This window comes from Musa acuminata, chromosome BXJ2-2, assembly GCF_036884655.1.
Source record: "Musa acuminata AAA Group cultivar baxijiao chromosome BXJ2-2, Cavendish_Baxijiao_AAA, whole genome shotgun sequence".
Classification (NCBI taxonomy): Eukaryota; Viridiplantae; Streptophyta; class Magnoliopsida; order Zingiberales; family Musaceae; genus Musa; species Musa acuminata.
The window spans coordinates 34316239-34335801 of record NC_088339.1 but is presented as its reverse complement, the minus strand read 5'-3'; the positions used below and the strand labels follow the sequence as shown (position 1 = coordinate 34335801).

The following is a 19563-nucleotide window of genomic DNA, read 5'->3' as shown; positions in this document are numbered from 1 at the left end:
GATGGGAAGGCCTTAAGTGCCTTCCAACTCCTTCCTCAACCGAAGAGGAGCACTTTCCACATGGTTTGGTGTTGGCTGTGCACTGCGCTGCTGCCCTTTCATGGCCTAACTAAAAGTAGCCCAATTCCCCTGCATTGAGATCAAAGGTGGTGCCACCGGTGGGGTTGTCTCTGAGTTCTGGACTTCCTTTTTTCCCTCGAAAGTTAGCAGAAGTTGCAGACCCTCTTTTTAAGGTTGGCGCCCATCGGATTAGTCCATGATGCCCTTTCACAAGCATAGCTCCTCCATTACCGGTACCAAGTATCAGTGTAAACACAGTGGTTGGTCCAGATTAATGCCATTACCTGCCCCCCATTTTGGCAGCAACAAAAATCCCAAGGTGAAGGTCATACAAGATGTTTGTGGGTTGATGAAGCACAGATGTGAAGAAGCATGGAGTGCAGCACTGTTCTCTTAGCTTGGGACTTAGGATTCCAAAGCAAAGAGATGAAGAAGCTTATGTGGTGAAGAGGACTGAGAACAGAATGCACGAAGGCTGTTGCATTGTGGGATACATTCATGGTGCAACCTACATCTTTTACCTTGAATCATGTTCACCTATAAGGTCATCTTTATGTGGGTGACAGTGATTTATATAGCACTAGTCATTAGAATTAACAGGAAAAAGTTCCTCATGAGAACTAGTCTATCATGTACAGCGGAACTCGAAATGATTCCCTCGGAAAGCTTTGACTAGTTATAGCATTCATTAGTTGGCGTCCGAGAGTCTGGGAAGAACGATTCCTTGTTGTCACACAACACTTTACATTGCAATCTTCTTGTACATTAACAATAGTCACAATCCATGGCAAGAAGACCAGTTCTAAATGGTCTCTCTCTCTCTCTCTCTCTCTCTCTCTCTCTCTCTCTCTCTCTCTGCCTTTCCCGCACAGAGGAGAAAAGGATTCAGAAAAGCTAGGAAAAAGAAACAGAAGAGACTTCCTTGTGTTCATGACTAAAGCATCCTCATAGCTTCGATCTTAGCTCATGGCATCCTTGTATTTGTTCTTGGAGGAAGGGAGGCGTTTCCACTCCACCAGGCGGCTCAAGAATTCCTTAACCTGCGAACACCATTCGAGGAAATGGTATTATCAACCGTAGCATTCGTGTGGGAAAGCTTGGTCTAACCATGAAGCTGATGCTCACCTCTGCCGGCTCTCGGAGCGAGTAGGATGCGTGTGTTTTCTTTGGGATATCGGACACAAGAATGCCCGCACCCTGTCCTCTGTCACGCAAAACCTGAATCATGGATCATCTTATGAGTACCCGGTGATTCGATCGACACGCGGTCTGACAAAGATAACAAGCAAATAACACAACACCTTGAAAGCATCTTCATCAGTGCAATCGTCTCCTATGTACACCGGAAACACATCGGTTCTGTCGCCGAATCCTGCAGATCAAAGAATAGCTCATTGAGCACGAGGTGTTCTGCCGGAGTCAAGCGTGCGAGATGCGATGAGATCTCTGTCTTGAGCTTACCAAGAGACTCCAACAAGAACTCGAGGGCCTTCCCTTTGTCCCAATTAATACTCGGGCGAATCTCCAACACCTGAGCGACAGAGCAATCGATTCATATCCATGCAAACATGTAGATGAGTGGAATCCGGTTAAACAATTCGAGATATGCTGTACCTTTTTTCCAGAGGTGCGCCGGAGTTCAGGGTAGTCTTCGAGCACCGATTCAACCATCTCGAATAATGAGCTCAATATCTGGCATTAATTCAGAGAGGCAGTGACGCTATGTAATGAACAATGAAACGAATATGGTCCAAATGGTGGTGACCGATTTATACGTATATCTACCTTGTCATCGACACATCGGTAGTGAACCGACAAAGAGAATGTGTTGTTCTCGACTCTGGATCCTGGGAAGAGCTCTGTTTTCTGCAACAATGTTTTATATACCTAAAGAGAAAGAGAATAAACTGATCAGTACAGCTGGTACAGGGAATATATATGTTCGTAAGAACAAAAGGAGGATGCTCGATCATGAGCAGAACTCACCTCATCTATCATGGGCAGGAACTCACTGGCTGGTTGACATAAAACACCTTTCCTCTGCATAGAGTAAAAGAATAGATCGGTAAACACTTGACTGTAGTAGCTGCTAGATAGTGTCTTCTTGGGATGAGAGAGAAACACACACGCAGAAAGAGAGAGAGAGAGAGAGAGAGAGAGAGAGAGAGAGAGAGAGAGAGAGTCACCTTAGCTTTTGTGTGTTTGGTTGTCTTACTCGGCCCTTTTATGTCCATGCCGTGGCTTCCAGCGTAGTACAACTCCCTCAATCGTACAAAGCGAAACACCTACACATCAAGCAACGCAGTCCCATGGAGTTAAAAAAGGGGGTAAAGACACACTAGCTTCATCCAGCGAGAGATGAGAAACAGGAATGCACCTTATCTCTGCATCTTCCGCTTACGATCGCAGTTGGAAAGTGCCTCGCTGCATCTCTCACCACCTCTCTCATCTGGATGCGATATAGTATAGATTGTGAGTTTAGGTAATTGCAGAGAAGAAACAGAGGAATAGCACAACAGTTCATGATGAGAGTGAGCATACTGCGTCGGACATGAAGGCACGATCAGGGTCGTCTACGATGGGAGACAGAGTCCCGTCGTAGTCGAGGAACATCACGATCTGGATCCCCTTGGATGCGGCGAAGATGTCGTCGAAGTTGCTCAACGCCGAAGGGTACTGTTTCTGCGCACAATTTCACCGAATCAGCGTCTCGTTCGCGTAGAAGACGGTCTTGTTGGATCAGTGAGGCCAGAAAACTTACCACCCATTTGTGGTACTCGTCGTCGTGGGAGGCTTCCTGGGAACCGGAGAGCACGGCGGCCGCCTTGGCGTGAGTAGGGGAGGAGGCCCGCATGGAGTCAACCCACTGATCCGGGACTATCACATTCTGCTTCCCCATCTCCTTGATAGAAATCACGCACAGACTCTTCGGTTCTCTTGTTACCCCCTCTGTTTCTACGTTCCAGAGAGCACCACAGAACGAGGAGAAGGAAGGAAGAAGTGTTGGGTCGAGGAAGACTCCCCATTGGCGGGCATTTATATAGCGTGCAAGGGGGTCGGGAGTTGCATGGGACGCGACAACGCACCGTGAGACGGCCCCAACTCAGCAGCCGCAAGAAAGAAACCTCGCGGGACCCAGTGCGACGAAGAGCCCCGTAGATCAGGGCCCCACCTCTTCGCTTGGCGTTCGCTTGGCGGCCCTGGTCGAGAGCGCACGTTCCGGCTGCCTCCCGGGATCTCCAGCACCAGCTGAACGGTCCACGTAAGACGGGCCCGCGATGTCAGCCCGTGACTAGACGACACGTCGGTTACACGTCCAATTCCCTGCTGCGGCACACACGGCTGATCTGAAACCACTCCCGTGACTTCCACCAAACTTTTATAAAATATATATGGGGTTTTATTATTATTATTTTTTTGGGCGGGAAGAAAAAGGGATGATTCCCAAACTGAGCCAACGCCCGTGGCTTTTGCTTCCACTGTGGGCTGCTCACGAAACCAGCTTCCCCTCACAGGCCTACTCGCAGCAATTACATGTGTTCAACTTCTTTCTCCCATCTCGATTTGCCAATCTACAAAACTTAATGTGGTTTGAAATGAAGGTGATTGCCAAGGTAATTACAGTGGTAGGAGATTCAACTTGGATGGCGAAAGAAAGAAGAATATATGCACATGCGATGTGCCCATTGGATTTGGAAGAGAAATAGACCATGTGGAGGTGCATAAATAAATGGAGGGGAGGAGTAGGTGAAGAGCGTGGAAGAACTTCTAGATGGGTTCTTGATGGCTACATTAACAAGGTGTAATTTCCCTGTGTGAAGTCTCGGACTCGGTCACCGTCAAAGTCGAGCTGGGGAAGTTCCTAGAAATGTTCGTGGCTTGCAAATCCTTGCCGAGTGAGTCTTCGAAACCAACTTCTTCTTCCGACAAAAGCAAAACGAAGAGTCTTCGAAGCTCGAGCGCATGCTTAAGACGAGAGATGCTTGAACGTGTATATACGGATGCATTGTAGAACCGAGAGTGCACAGAATAATCTCATGTTCTTCCACTCGAAACTCGAGTGTTTGGGTATCGCTCGCAGCCTTCCTTGTCATGAAAAAGCTTTGCTCGATCTCTGAAAAGAACATTTTCCATAGTATAAAGAAGGCGAAAACTTTGTCTGAGTTTCTGATGATATACGACTCCATCGACGGTGATGACATGGGTACATATATACGTATATTTTACTTCCAAGGGAGAACAAAGGGAGAACTTTACGTTGGCATTGCGTGCATGCAAGATCTGAGAAGCGAGAAAGCTGTCCGTAGGATGTACAAATGCCTGCGACCATCACCTTTTCCATGCCTTTCCCGATCGACCCTCTCGTTCTCTTTTCTCTCAGGAGACGGAGAACTCGGTCTCTCCCTACCCCAAAGTCCTTCTGGTCGGTGCAGACACTACACCCTTCGTTAATAAAATCACTCGGAAACAAAACTTGCCCATGCTCTCGACACTTGTCTCATCTCTCTCTATCTATGTCTCTGTCTCTGTCTCTGTCTCTGTCTCTCCCTCTCTCTCTCTCTATATATATATACATATAAATGTATATATTCTCTTTGTATTAATAAGGTGGTCCCTTGGAGACACAAGAGCAATGTCCACATGCCTTGGTGTAAAGGGTCATGTCAAGTCAGACATGTACTCATGAGAGCCATACCCATTTATTATTTTTCTCGTATTCGTCTTCCTAAGGATCGACAGCTTTTCTAACTATATTGGTTTTTTCCCTTTGTCATCTTGGGCTGTGTTAGTGTGCTGACTGCATGCCTGCATTTCCATCACTCACATGTCCAATGCTACTCTACGAAGCACGCCAACATTAAGGTTTGTGGCCTATGTATCCATCGACCACACATTTTCTACTCTTCCTTCCTTCACATGAGTCCAACGTTGGTTGATGTAGTAATAATATATTCCAAAGAAGAGAAGGAAGAAGAACGTGAACTAGTAATTTATATGCTTTTAGATCACTCGACTCTATATTTGCTCTGCGGTAAGAATGCTACCGGGTAATGTCCCCCTGCATCAAAGCATCACTTTCCACCGCCCCCGTGGTGTAAGTTTGGAGTCAAAGTCAATGCCATCCTTTAGGAGAAATAAAGGGGCGACCGAACAACCAACTTTTAAGCGACACCCAAACGACATCCCCGGGAATGGCACCACGTTGATCCGCTGTGGGGCCCGGGCTCGTGATCCGAGGAGGGAACGGTCGGTGATCGCTTTTCTTTTCTTTTCCTTTTTACCCCCACCCACCCCTGCCCCCCCTCATCTTCTTTTCCTGTGGGTCCCGCCGTCACGTAAGATTTTGCGGTGTCGTATGTACTGTTTCTTCCCCGTCTCCTCCAAATAGAATATACATCGCCTTACCTGGCTTCTAACTGGCAGCTGTCGATGCTCCGAATGGTTGGTCTCATGCGGACCCCACGATCTTCGAATTAGGAGGCAGGTCTAACACGTAAACCAAGCTAACACAGTATGTTGCCTTCTATCTCTCCCTGTCTCCGGAGCAGGAAGAACAGACTGCTACTAATGCCACTGAATTCTTCGTGGACTCACTCTCCCGTAACGAAAACATATAACTGTTGGCACACATTAATTAACCCGATGGAAAAAAGAAACACTTAGCAATGACTAGAGAAATCTTCACTGTACGATCCACCTCAAGAAGCCAAATCCCGTGGTCCGGTGTTCTTCGTAGACTACTGTCGAGCAAGAAACTTTGGTGAGGGTAGCAAAAAACAGTGTCATGGCTGCGAAGAAGAAGAAGAAGAAGAAGGGTGGTAAGTAAAAGAGGCAGTCCTCCTGTAGCTTTCGGGCACGTACAAATCGACTGTTGACTTTGACGTCTTGTCGACCGTCACCTCACTTTGACTTCCAAGTCTCTGGTGGAACACTGTTCACATACGTCTCAATAAGTTCTCTGTTCCCGCAGAACGGAGACATGAAGAGTGGGTCTCAAAGCCTATGCTGAAGTCTTCCATTGACCATGGGTCAAGGCAAGGAGCAGTGTGGTGTTTGATCGATGAGAGAAAGACCCATGGAAGCAGGCCTAAGTCCGGCCTTTCTCGACCATCAAGGATTAAGCCCGAGAATAACTACGCGATCAAAGTTTCAGACGCGTTTCATGGTTCGGTTGCAAGTCGATGGCCTTCTCTCGAGCTCTCCTACGAATGAATCACCACTGCCAAGCGGCTTTTATTCTCTCTCTTCAGTTGGATCACTGGTTAGCAAGTACAACAACACTAATAAAGCTATTACTTCTGATGGATTCATGATCTTTCTTTCTGATCCAAACACTGAATACATCACAAGCCAAATTAAGTCAACTCATAAACAACACCATGCCTCTTGCCATGGATCCTTGTTTCACTAGAATAATGGGGGCATAATTATCATGAATCGTGTAAGCAAAGAAGGGATCCATCCAAATCTCTTTTTCTTGGTCCGATCTCCATGAGAACTGTGATGCCAGTTTGCTGCCATCAGCCTGCCACACAATGCTAGATCATAAACCAGACGAGGCATTAAAGTAAACCTCAGAATCTGCTTTCATAAAAGAAATTGTTCTACTTAAGAGTTGAAGCCTACGAATGGAAAGGCATACAGCCATCTGAACCTTTCTATCTATCTTCATACCTTATCTTCTCCTGAGGCATGCAGACTACTATTTGGAAAGAATCAGTGATCTTCATCACATCTGTGAAAACAGTGATTCAGTTTAGTAAACTTTTTTTTGTTATTGTATATATATTATTATTATTTTTAATTACCAAACACTGGAATTTATAAAGTATAATTGATCTAACAATAGTTTTATATAATTCTTTAAACTAAGAGAGAACCGATAATCACATAAAACTCTCTAACTTTATTAGATTCTCATGTCTACTCCTAATATTACTAAACCTATATCTCATATATCAAGCCTTAGTCCTCATTGATTTTAAATCCTACTTTCCAAAATTTATATCTATGACTAATATTTAAGATTAATTTTATTAAAACTCTCATAAATTAAATAATATCATCGGCAGATAAATACACCATGAATATTTATTATGAATATTAGTTACATTCAGTTATAATTAATATAAAAAGTAATGACTTAATGTAAATCCTTAATATAGTATTATACTAATAGAAAAATCACTGGATATACTCATTCTAACTTTTATGTCAGGTGAGTCGCACATATCTTTTGTAATGTTGATATAACTAATAAAAATATTTTTTTGAATCAATAAAACCATATGAAAATATTTCTCCTTCTATATATATTTTATTCATTAACTATCTTAATAAATAAATAGCTTTGATCGTCAATTGTATAATCATAAAACCGAATTTATTTTTGAAAATAATACTTCACATCTTATTTGACTTTGTATCACTCTCACCCAAAGTCTTATAATATTACCTATAATTTTAATTTCTTTATGATTAGAACAGTGTTAGATTTCACTTTTATTCTTATAAATTAATCTATTAATACTTTTTTACATCTTAATATTTTATTAAATAAATTAATCAACTAAACTTTTTCTGTCATTAGGTCTCACACTTACTATCTACTTTTCGATGCTTCTCTAATCTCACTCGCTCTATCTTACTAATAAATTTATTATTATTAAGCCTACAACTAGCATTTATATTTAAGGTTTAATTTTTTTAATATTTATTAAATTATTTTTTTTAAATATCAATCTTTTTTAATTTTATATTCATCCTTAATCAATTGATCCAAGATATTCAAATTTTTTTACTTATAAAATTTCTTCCATGTCTAACTTTATTCGATTATCATGTCTACGCTTAATATTAATAAAACTATATCTCATATATTAAGCCTTAGTCCTACTTAATTTTAAATCTTGCTTTCCAAAATTTATATCTATGACTAATATTTAAAATTAATTTTTATTAAAACTCTCATAAATTAAATAATATAATCGGCAGATAAATACACTAAGAAGATTTATTATGAAAATTACTTACGTTCATTTATAATTAATATAAAAAAGTAATGATTTAAAGTATATTCTTAAATAGACAATTCACTATATACGCTCATTCTAGCTTTTATGTTATGTGACTTGTACATATGCTTTACAATATTGATATAACTAATAGAAATATTTTTTTTAATAAAACACACAATAACAAATCTTGAAGAACTGAATCAATAAGACCATATGAAAATATTTCTTCTTCTCTATATTTTGTTTCATTAACTATCTTAATGAATTAATGGCTTCAATCGTTAATCATAAAACTAATTTTATTTTTGAAAATATTATTTTACGCCTTATTTGACTTTCTATCATTCTTATCCGAAGTCTTATATTATTACCCGTAATTTTAATTTCTTTGTTATTAGAACAGTTTTAGATTTCACTCATATTCTTAAAAATTAATACTATTACTATTTTTTTACATCTTAATATTTTATTAAATAAATTAATCAATTAAACTATTTATGTCATTAGGTCTCATACTCTTACCTACTTTTATCTTCTTCGATGCTTCCTTAACCTCACCTACTTTATCTTACTAATAAATTCATGATCATTAAATATACTACTATTATATATATTTAATGCCGAATGATTTTTAGAAATATTTATTAAATTTCTTTATTAAAAAATCATGTCATCATTAATATTAATTTTATATATTCATCCTCGATAAATCTCATAGTACCTAAAGCTCTATTCTTTCTTTTCGTAACTTTAGCACTTCTACATATATAATTTTCTCTATCTTTAGTAATTAATTTATTAATAAAAATTATTATAAATTTTATACCTTTCCACACCGATAGCTATTTTGCCCTTTTTTCTAATTTATATTTATTTATTTCATCTTTATTCACTTTAGTAATATTTAAAGTATAATATTTTATTAATAATTAAAATTTAAACTTCCTCACATCATCATGAACTCTTTTCTTAAATTTGTACCTCTACTCTTAATCCCCTAATCACACTTCTATCATGGTCCACCGAATGTTACTATCCTTATTTGAGTATCAAACCTCCTTCTTTTTTTTTTTTCCTCCCATTCTATAATTTTTTAAAAAAAATAATTTATCATTTTTGAAATTTCATCATTTAGTTATAGTAAAATTTTCTATTATATTTTTTTTATTTTTAATAGAAAACATCTAATACCATTAGTCAATGCTAATCTGTCAAGTTTTCGGTAGATTTATTATACATAACATTATTTATCTATTCAATGAGAAAAAAAATTAATATTATGACTAGTCTTTTAGGTAATCAAATATTTAATTTTCTTTTTAAAGCATGAGTTAACATCATATAGAATGATAAAATATAGGATTATACTCTCATGAATATTCTTTTATTCACTCCTTTTATCTAAGTTGTATATTTCTATATATAACAGTTAAAATCTTCATTAATTATAAATTTTTTATTTATAAGTATTCATACCATCATCTTTTTAGATGTTTTTTCCTACTAATTTAATCTATTATAAGTCAATAATATTTAATTTTCTTTTAATCATCATATCCATCAATTCTACCCTCTTTCTTCCAATATTTCGTATAATCCCTTGTTCACAGATAAATTTTATTACATATTTTATATTACATTTAGATGCCAAAAGTCTTCTTGATTTATAATTTATATTTTGTGACACTTACATAGTGAAAATATTTTGTGTCATTTATGGAGAACGATATAATCTAATGTTAAAATTAATTATAATTTATATTCATAAAATCTAACATAATTTTTTACTCGTTGCTAATGGCTTAATCAATATGGGGACAATGTTGGCTACAAATCTTCAATCTATTACATTAATTAATTTCACACAATCACAAAAGATATTGTTTTTGCACAGGAGTAATTAATAAATGCAAGATTCAGTACGCACAATGGATTTTCTTTTGCATTTTAATAGGAAAGGGCAAAAAAGGGAGGATAAAATGCCTTATTTGCTGATGTGGATCGACAACAGCTTTGTTTGTAGCTCTATAGTAAAAGACAATATAATTATCAATGGATAAGGCTGACGATTTGCACGTCGGAAGTTCATGCGAACACCTCATTCGACGAGTTACGTCAACTCGGTGCAATAGGATTTAGAAGCCGTCGGATTCGGACGCTCCGCTTTGATTGACCGTTGATAGCCACATGCGGTCGCAGTCATAATATCCCACCAAAGTGCCCATCTTTATCCCAAACGCATGCCTCCACATCACAACCACGTCATGAAAGCCAATCTAGTAAGGGATTCCCCGTCGGTCCACCAGTAGGCACATTCCACGTGTACGTTGACTGACCCTTACCAGAGCGTCACGCCTCCTCCCGTGTCGTTATAAACGTGCCTCCTCCTGCAGGCCGACCCTCTTTCTTCCCGGAAGAAGGATGGATCAACCGACGACGACGAAGACGAAGGCGATGATGACGGCGGCGACGACGTCCCAAGGAAACGAATCGCCGGCGCTCCGCCGCCTACGCCTGCTCTCCCTCCACCTCTACCAGCCCTCCCTTGTCTCCCCCGGTGGCGGCGAGCTCGCGCTCATGCCCTGCAGCTCTGGAAGGGGGCGGGGGCGGAAGGTGGAGGCGAGCGGCCCGGAGCTGGCGGCTTATTTGAGGGGCCAGCACCATGAGATCCAGATGAGGGTGTTCGACTTTTTCCGGTCGCGGCCGGACCTCCAGACCCCGGTGGAGATCTCCACCGCCGACCACCGCGAGCTCTGTATGCGCCAACTCGCCGGCCTCGTCCGCGACGCCGGTATCCGGCCCCTCCGGTACGTCCTCGAGGACCCCTCCGTCTACTTCGCCATCATGGAGGCCGCCGGGGCGATCGACATCTCTCTGGGCATCAAGATGGGGGTCCAGTACAGGTCAATCTCTTGCCAAAAAAATCCTTTTTTTTTTATGCGATCGTGACTTCAAGTATGATCTTTCCTTTGTTACCAGAAACAGGTGAATTAATTTGGTAACCTTCTTTCTCGAATCGCTTTCTAGGTTTTCGGTTGGCGCTCTCTCTCTCTCTCTCTCTCTCTCTCTCTTATCTGATGTGAATATTGTGGATCAGAGGACATGATTGATCCCAAGTCAAAATCTTGGCGATTCCAAATGCCTAGGGATCCTGTTTCAAGATAAAGATCAGCGCTTCTCTGATAAATTTTATTAAATGGAATTAAAATACAATATGTGCATAGTGAGTCCATAATACCTGCTTTGGATTGAATTGCATATTCTATGAACATACAGTTCTACTTTGTTTGTTTTGCACTGTAATGTTTTGTTAATATCATAATCAAAACTGGTTCTACCCTATCATCCCTTTGCCCAAAAACTGTTATCAATGTCTTCAAACCCTATCCTATTTTGTCCGGTAACCTTCTGAATTCTAAGACTTCTTACTCCTTGTACTAGAAAGTACTGTATATATATTTTTTTCTAAAATCGGAAGAACATGGATGAAAGGCATAAAGAAATATTCTTTGGCTAGCATGAAAGGGATAAATTGCCCATGATACATGGCCGAATCGGAAGTTATTGTTGTCAATCAATAGGCTAAAAACAACTGTTTTGACATTTTATTTAATTGAATCAGGGATCTACTTCTTTTGTGATTAACTGCTGCTGCCTTTTCTTACATTGACTTTAAGCTTCTTCCAAATGCAGCCTCTGGGGAGGATCAGTACTAAATTTAGGAACAAAGAAGCACAAGGATAAGTACTTCGATGGAATCGACAATTTGGATTATCCTGGTTGTTTTGCTATGACAGAACTTCACCACGGTAACCGTCAAGCATCGATTTGGTGTATTCATTTTAGAACTATGTGATTTTACTTCTTGTGAGATTTTGATAGTGCGGCACGAAGTTACAGTTTATATTTTGTGAACAGGCTCCAATGTTCAAGGCTTGCAGACTACAGCTACCTTCGATCCTGTTACCGATGAGTTTGTGATCGACACACCAAATGATGGGGCGATAAAGTGGTGGATTGGCAATGCTGCAGTTCATGGAAAGTTTGCTACTGTTTTTGCAAGGTTGATTTTGCCTCTCCAAGGTAAGGGGGGAGATTCTGCAGATATGGGTATTCACGCTTTCGTCGTCCCGATCAGAGATCTCAATTCCCACTCAGTTCTTCCTGGGATCGAGATTCATGATTGCGGTCACAAAGTTGGCTTGAATGGGGTAGATAATGGTGCTTTGAGGTTTCGTTCCGTGAGAATTCCTCGAGATAACCTACTCAACCGATTTGGAGATGTCTCACGCGACGGAAAGTACACGAGTAGTCTTCCGACTATCAATAAAAGATTTGCAGCTACTCTAGGGGAGCTTGTTGGAGGTAGAGTTGCCCTTGCATATTCCTCTGTAGGTATTCTCAAGATTGCAGTTACTATCGCCGTGAGATATTCTCTGCTTCGCCAGCAATTTGGACCTCCGAAGGAGCCAGAGGTCTCCATACTGGATTACCAATCTCAGCAGCACAAGCTCATGCCTATGCTGGCATCCGCATATGCCTTCCACTTTGCAACACTTCACTTGGTGGACAAGTATTCCGAAATGAAGAAGGCACATGATGATGCTGTTGTTAGCGATGTCCATTGTCTTTCGGCTGGTCTGAAAGCTTACGTGACATCATATACAGCTAAATCTATTAGCACATGCCGGGAAGCTTGTGGCGGCCATGGTTATGCTGCTGTGAATCGGTTTGGCATCCTGCGGAATGACCATGATATATTTCAAACTTTTGAAGGGGACAACACAGTTCTGCTGCAACAGGTAACAACTCCAACTTGCACAGTATTTGTCTAATGGTGGTGTGTTTTGAGCATTTCTTATCCTTTATTGCAGGTTGCAGCAGACCTCTTAAAGCAATATAGAGAGAAGTTTCAAGGAGGGACCCTTGCAGTAACATGGAACTACTTGAGAGATTCTATGGCTTCATATTTGTCACAGTCGAATCCAGTCACTGCTCGGTGGGAAGGAACAGATCATTTGCGGAATCCTAGCTTCCAACTGGATGCTTTTCGGGTCAGCTGCACTTTCATACTTCCAGTGTGACATGTTTCTTGTGATAGTGTTTCATCTCATTAATTAGCTACTCACAAGCTTCTTCATTCAGTATCGAACCTCTCGACTACTTCAAAGCGTTGCTATGCGGCTTCAGAAGCACAGCCAAACACTCGGGGGATTTGGTGCATGGAACAGATGTTTAAATCATCTTTTGACACTTGCAGAATCGCACATTGAGTCTGTTATCCTTGCGAAGTTCATCGAGGCAGTGCAGAGGTGGGTTCTTTAGTTTATCCTATCTGCATGATTTCCTTGGAAATCGTAGAGAATGTTCTTCAGTTTGAATCATCTTGTTCTAAGTTTGGCACCAAGAGTCGTGATGTTTCAGCCGGCTGTCCCTCATCGATGTTACGATTCATAAAAGTTTGTAACTAACATCTCGTTTTTCCACTCCAGCTGCCCTGATAAGAAAACAAAGGATGTTCTGAAGCTAGTGTGTGATCTGTACGCGTTGGATCGAATCTGGAACGACATTGGGACATATCGGAATGTAGATTATGTGGCTCCCAACAAAGCCAAGGTAAGCTTTGCAAGATTCTGCTTTTGAGCTCGCATTATCGTTTGCGATTTCACATTTAGTTTATACTAATCTCGGTGTTTGATGCAGGCCATTCACAAGCTGACAGAATACCTAAGTTTCCAAGTGAGGGGTGTTGCCAGAGAACTAATTGATGCATTTGATCTCCCAGATATTGCGACTCGGGCACCAATTGGAATGTCATCAGAAGCATACTCACACTACACACAATACATAGGATTCTAGTTCAGAACATGAAAAATACCCAATTCAATATGGTGAACAGTAGTGTTAAGTTAATAAGCTTCATTTTGCCATGGATGTAAAACAATTGATACTTAGCTTAATTGTCAAAAAGAGATGCGAGATAAGATGCATTTGTTACTGTTTACATGTCAACTTGTCAGATGTTGATGTGTTTTCTCCTGCAAATACTGGTCAATTTGTCAGATGTCCATGTGGTTTCTCCTGCAAATACTTGTGTGTTCATAAACCTGGTAGAAGAAAGCAAGTAGTTGAATGATTAAGAATCACCAGGTTTTACATTAGAATGTCTCTAATTCAGAGCAATGGTAACTCACTTTATATGATGTAGCTGTAATGATTTGGCTTGTTTTGCAGCTCCTATTTCACATAGTAAGTGTCAAAAGTGATCTAACTGAATCATTGGAAATAAATCTAAAGCATAAAATGAGAAACCAGCAAGAAGATATTGCAGGACCAAATGTGCTCATCCACAAATAGTTTTCATCACAAACAAATTAAATAATTAAACTCGGATAACCCAAAAACCATATAAATCATCTGAAAGGATCCATGTGAAAGGCACCAAACAAATAGTTCATCCCCATTTATGTACTTGACATGACCACCATTACTTCCTATGGCACTGATACTTATTTCCTGAAGGTAATGGTAGTTAATTTACATAGTAGTGCCTAATTAGGAACACATACTACTACCTTAATCCAGCATTTGAATAAGCAACACGAGCTATCTCATTTCCCTGCTTGACATCTTCATAAACTCTCAGTGAGGCCTCCGCAAACTTTGTCAGCCAATCGAATGCCCTTGTCAAACATGCCTGCAAATTATCCAAGTTTAAATATCTTTTGCAATGGTTGCCTTCCTTGTTTTCTGGTACTTCAGTCTTTTCAGGTTCATCAGGCACTTTTTCCATTTGCTTCTCTTCTATTGGTTGCTCGAAGGAGTCATGAATGACTGAAACAATGCTCTTGATTGAATCAAAGAGTTCTTCGGCGGGAACTGATTTGAGACCTGCAAGCCAGTCATTGCAAACCACAAATATAGGAGGAGAAATGGCGTGACGAGGTGGAAAAATGGTCCTCCTCCCTTTTCTGCGCTCCCGGGGCTGCAAGATACACTTCTGAAGCCAGGCACTGAGAGCTTCCACATAGAATTTATGAGCATTGATCCAATTTGAGAAGCTATAACTGAAGTATTCAATTTCATGTTGAAGGTGGATTAAGGCCTGCTTGTATGCTTCTCTGTGTGTTGCAGCTGTTGAGGTCTTCGCATGATATGCTAGTGATATCGTGATGAATTGTGCATGATGACATTCGAGCATAGCTTTCCACATCCTAATTAACCTGAAAGGCCACATGTATTTAAGTTTCATGTGAATGGAAATTTAGAGGGAGATCCTCCCCAGACCCTGCATTAGTGGGAATCTCATGCACTGAGCCATTCTTTCTGTTTCTGTGATTGGAAATGCAACTTGCAGTATTAAAAAAAATGATAAGGTATGGTTCAGATATAGAAGTAATTGTTGTGATCTAAGGTTACTTGCCAACTAATCTTCTAATAATTTTATCCAGTCAGCTTGTATATATCTAATAATTTTCTACTTAACGGCAACGAAATCAAGAATCATAGTTATGTAATTTCAAATTCTTTTGTCTTTCATTGTTATGCACAAAAAGTTTCAGTTCTGATTCTAACAAGATCAGAATTTACATTCAAAAGGGTTATATCATCCAAACATAAACTATTAGTGGCAAATATTCTCTTTTGGCTAATCCATCAGTTTTGGGAGAAAATGATATAATGTGCATTGTTGAAGAATATTTCATTTGCCAATCAACAGTTTGAGACCTGGGAAATCATGTGATGAAAAAAAACTCAGATATCTCGACCCTCATCTTGTTGTTATAATGAAATTTCAATCATTAATCTTGTTATAATAAAATTTCAATCATCTGGTTGTGGATGTTAACTATAGCAACTGGCAGCCATAAAACTGAGAAGCACTCAAACAGGGGTTACAAGCCTGAGTCCAATAATCTAAAAGCAAACAAACAAACACAGTCACAACTGGGTGTCCAAAATTGTTTGTTCAAGAAAACTAAATTTTGCAGCAGATGCTCATGGTTATGGAATTCTAAATTTACTGCTTCTTCTTGTTGTTATTTTTATTGTATGTTCATGGTAATGGAAGAGATGTTCGCTATTGGAAGCAAACAGCGTATTGTAAGGAATTCTAAACTTACTGCTGCTAAATTTATTGGAAGAGATGCTCATGGTAATGGAATTCTAAATTTACTGGTTCTTGTTGTTGTTAGCATTATTGTATGTTCATGGTGATGGAAGAGATGTTCGTTGTTGGAAGCAAACAGCGTCTTGTAAGGCTATTCTATATTTTAACCAAGGCACTTGATGTCAAAGACTTTAATGAAAAACCATAATCATAATTAACATATCAAACATGTCTTTTTGATCAAATTAGTTTTGCATCCCTTACCAAAATCAACTCCATCTAGTAAACTGAGAATAAAGGAGCTTATTAGAATGTACCCTTGTATCAGCTCCACCAGCTGCGGCAGTAATTCTTCATCTCTCATGTTCTCAATTCTTTTTGAAATTGAATCAACCGACTGGATGGCCACCGTTACTCGAGAGTGCAGGTCCTTGACAACAGCTCTAGTTTTGTCAATCAATCGTGGACTTAGATCTTGTGCAACTTGATGCCTCAGTTGGCTGCACTTTTGATCATATGCCTTCCTGATATGCTCACTTGCCTGAAATTGAGGAAGAAACACAGGTTGGGGGCTAAAATGAACTATCGAATAACTATATGAAATATTTTTTATTGATTAACACAGACTATTGGGTGCTTAACAAACAATTGTAACTTAGAACACGACGAGAAAATTTAAGCAAGGGTTGATTTCCAAGAGGGATATATTCATTTGTCTTAAATTTCTGCAGAAGTTCAATATCTTACGTGGAAGTGTCATGCTTGCCTTTTACTGATTGTTCAAGTGAATGGTGTCATATGTAGAGTGTACCTTGATTTCATCGTAAAGTTTTCGTTCCCATGCATGTAACCTTTCCAATGAGGATGAGTGGCTTCCTGATATCATAGAAAATTCATCGATAAAATCACTACTACTGTCTCCAACATCATCTTTTGTGGCTGCTGCAAGAGGACTTTTAGATGACGATGATAGAGAAGAGAGGGAACGGTTCCAAGTGATGACCTTTGTCACATTCTGGCTAGAATCTAAAACAAACCATTATTATTAGAAATAATTATACAAAATAGTCTAAATTAGTGTTTTATATGACATATATAGTTCTGTACTCATTCCGAAGGTTCAGTTGAATTAAATTCCACATATTTGTGTTTTCACCAACCTCTGTGCTTTCGGAAAGTTTCTCCTGTACAGCATACGTGATTTAAGGCTGCCAGAACTCGGAAAGCAGGTGGTTTACCTGTTAAAACCGGAATTTGATGTAAAAGGTACAGAGATTAAAACCTGATGCCCAAGATTTTCACACAAAAACAAGTTCTGAAATTATTCAGAGAGTCACCTGCAGTCTCAGAAGAGATGCCGAGCCTGATCTTCTTTGTCTCGAGCATCCTTGACACCTCATAGCCAGCTTCTGCTGCCCGGAGAAATCGGTGTTCGATGTCCCTCATACTGGACACAAAATCTTTAGCTCGGTGAGTAATGAACTCAGAAAAATCCTCCCTTTCTGGACATATTTCTTTCTGCAGCTTAGTGTTCTCCATATTTGATCCACATGGCTCAGATGACGCAATTCTAACAATGGCATCGACTGACCCAGTAAGACTAGTGGATGCAAACTTTGGTCCTCTAACTTTATCACCCCTTTTCTCCACCAAATTTACCAGCTGAGGTTCTTCGTTGGTTCTGTTCAAGCAAATATTATCTTCCTTCATTTCCTTCTTAGAAGTACTAATCCCTTCTTCTTCAATCAGAGGAACAACTTCCGATTCCTTTAACTGTCTCAAGCCCCTCAGCCTACCAACATTAACATTAACGCTCCGACCACATTCACCAGCCTGAGAATTGATGCTGCCTGCTGCATCTGTGGGATAAAAGAAGTCCCATGATGGTGGGGGTGGTGGCGGCAGGGGAAAAGTAATAGAGTCTTCTTCGACGAAATGAGTTGTCGATTGATCGATTGTCACCCTTACAGCAGTGGCTCCTGTTGCCCTCATGTAACTCACATTGGAGACCTGAGGTGACAAGGGGCTCGCACTCAACGACGGCGAACCGGCACATTCGACAAAGCGCGAAGGCGATGGGGATGCATAGGATGAATGTGATGGAGACTTCTCCACTTCAGAAGTAGATATGGATGACTCTACCAGGAGATCAGCCTCTGCGAACTGCCTCAGCGCAGCCCCGACACTGCGAAGAGATTGGATATAAGACAGATGAGCTGCCGATAGAGCATACCTAGAATCAATAGCCTGCTTGATGTACTTTATGCGCTCTTTGCAGAGAAGCAAAGCATCATCTTTAGCAGGTTTCGATACTGTAGAGCCCATATGGATCCCAAATTTGATCGGTGCTCTATAATGTCGACGATACTAAAATTCATCAATAGATGGTCATCTCTGTCTTAAAACCCCCAAAATCTGTTCCAGAAACAAAACCCTAATCAACAAGAAACCTTGTGCTTCTCCACCTAATCGATAAAGCCAAGCACTCAAAGTATCTATCTCATTCAGAGTCCGAGCTCCTTCCCTCCCCGGCCAAATCCAACACTAAAAATGCAACTCTCCTGATCCAAAAAGGATCTTTTTTGTCAGGAGAAATGCAAACTACTTCAAAGATGTAGAAGAAAACCCAGCCTCGACGATTTCCGAGATGAATGGGGAGAAAAACCACGACTTTCTTCCACCTGGCCGTTCAGGACGCCAAATAAATCAAGAGATTAGTGTCGAGATTAGACTCTGGAGCCTCAGGAGGAAGACGATCGGAACACCACCCAACACGGGGCCGAGGCTTAAGAAGGACTCTTCTGCTCGAGTTCTTCGCTCGGTCCTCCGCTTCCCGTCACCAAGTTCCGGTTTTTCCTTCGCAAAATCTCCCCTTGCCTACAAAATCTGATGCCCCACTCCACAATACAACCTCCGACGGCGGAATGACGGCGTCAAAAGGAAATGTGGTTCCCCTGTTTCGATCAAATTCCTCTTACTTCCATCAAACGCATCAGCCGCTCCTCTTCCCACCGCAAGATACTTGGGTGCCGTTGCAGGAACAGAACGAGGTGGTGCAGCGCTACAACCGAAGCAACCTCCTTTCCTCTGGTTAAAATGGGCAAGGAACCGTTGATATGAGTGAGAGAGTGACCGAGCTAGAGAGAGAGAGAGAGAGAATAAGACAAAGGAAATAAAGCAACGGGATTCACCGAGGAGGAAGAGATAGAAAAATGCAGCCCGTCATATGCAGTCCAAAAGCAGGATGGAGAAAAAGTACGAAGGAAAATAAAGAAAAATATCGATCTCTCTCTCTCTCTCTCTCTCTCTCTCTGCGGGTGGGCTTTGTGGTGCCTTCTTCGGTGCTCTCTGCAACAAAGTCTTTCTCTGCTGCTG

At 40.5% G+C, this 19563-nt stretch overlaps 3 protein-coding genes across 3 annotated transcripts; 1 reads left to right on the top strand and 2 right to left on the bottom strand.

The window, feature by feature from the left end:
- Positions 1 to 801: 801 nt before the first annotated feature.
- LOC135606268 (probable trehalose-phosphate phosphatase 6) lies at positions 802 to 3069 on the bottom strand. The gene is made up of 11 exons (XM_065097254.1): positions 2822 to 3069; positions 2602 to 2742; positions 2438 to 2509; positions 2247 to 2345; positions 2047 to 2100; positions 1846 to 1947; positions 1675 to 1752; positions 1522 to 1591; positions 1362 to 1432; positions 1186 to 1278; positions 802 to 1100 (listed from the first exon to the last, which is right to left on the bottom strand). The coding sequence occupies exons 1-11, from the start codon at positions 2957 to 2959 to the stop codon at positions 1020 to 1022; spliced, it is 999 nt and encodes a 332-aa protein (XP_064953326.1). The 5' UTR covers positions 2960 to 3069; the 3' UTR covers positions 802 to 1019.
- A 7405-nt stretch (positions 3070 to 10474) lies between these two features.
- On the top strand, positions 10475 to 14082 carry LOC135606267 (acyl-coenzyme A oxidase 2, peroxisomal-like). The gene is made up of 7 exons (XM_065097253.1): positions 10475 to 10981; positions 11772 to 11887; positions 11997 to 12880; positions 12953 to 13132; positions 13224 to 13390; positions 13571 to 13694; positions 13782 to 14082. Exons 1-7 carry the CDS (start codon positions 10500 to 10502, stop codon positions 13935 to 13937), a joined length of 2109 nt encoding a protein of 702 aa, XP_064953325.1. The 5' UTR covers positions 10475 to 10499; the 3' UTR covers positions 13938 to 14082.
- Positions 14083 to 14457: 375 nt separating this feature from the next.
- LOC135606266 (protein ALTERED PHOSPHATE STARVATION RESPONSE 1-like) lies at positions 14458 to 19340 on the bottom strand. The gene is made up of 5 exons (XM_065097252.1): positions 17526 to 19340; positions 17349 to 17426; positions 17000 to 17214; positions 16506 to 16729; positions 14458 to 15301 (listed from the first exon to the last, which is right to left on the bottom strand). Exons 1-5 carry the CDS (start codon positions 18511 to 18513, stop codon positions 14650 to 14652), a joined length of 2157 nt encoding a protein of 718 aa, XP_064953324.1. The 5' UTR covers positions 18514 to 19340; the 3' UTR covers positions 14458 to 14649.
- Between the last annotated feature and the right edge of the window lie 223 nt (positions 19341 to 19563).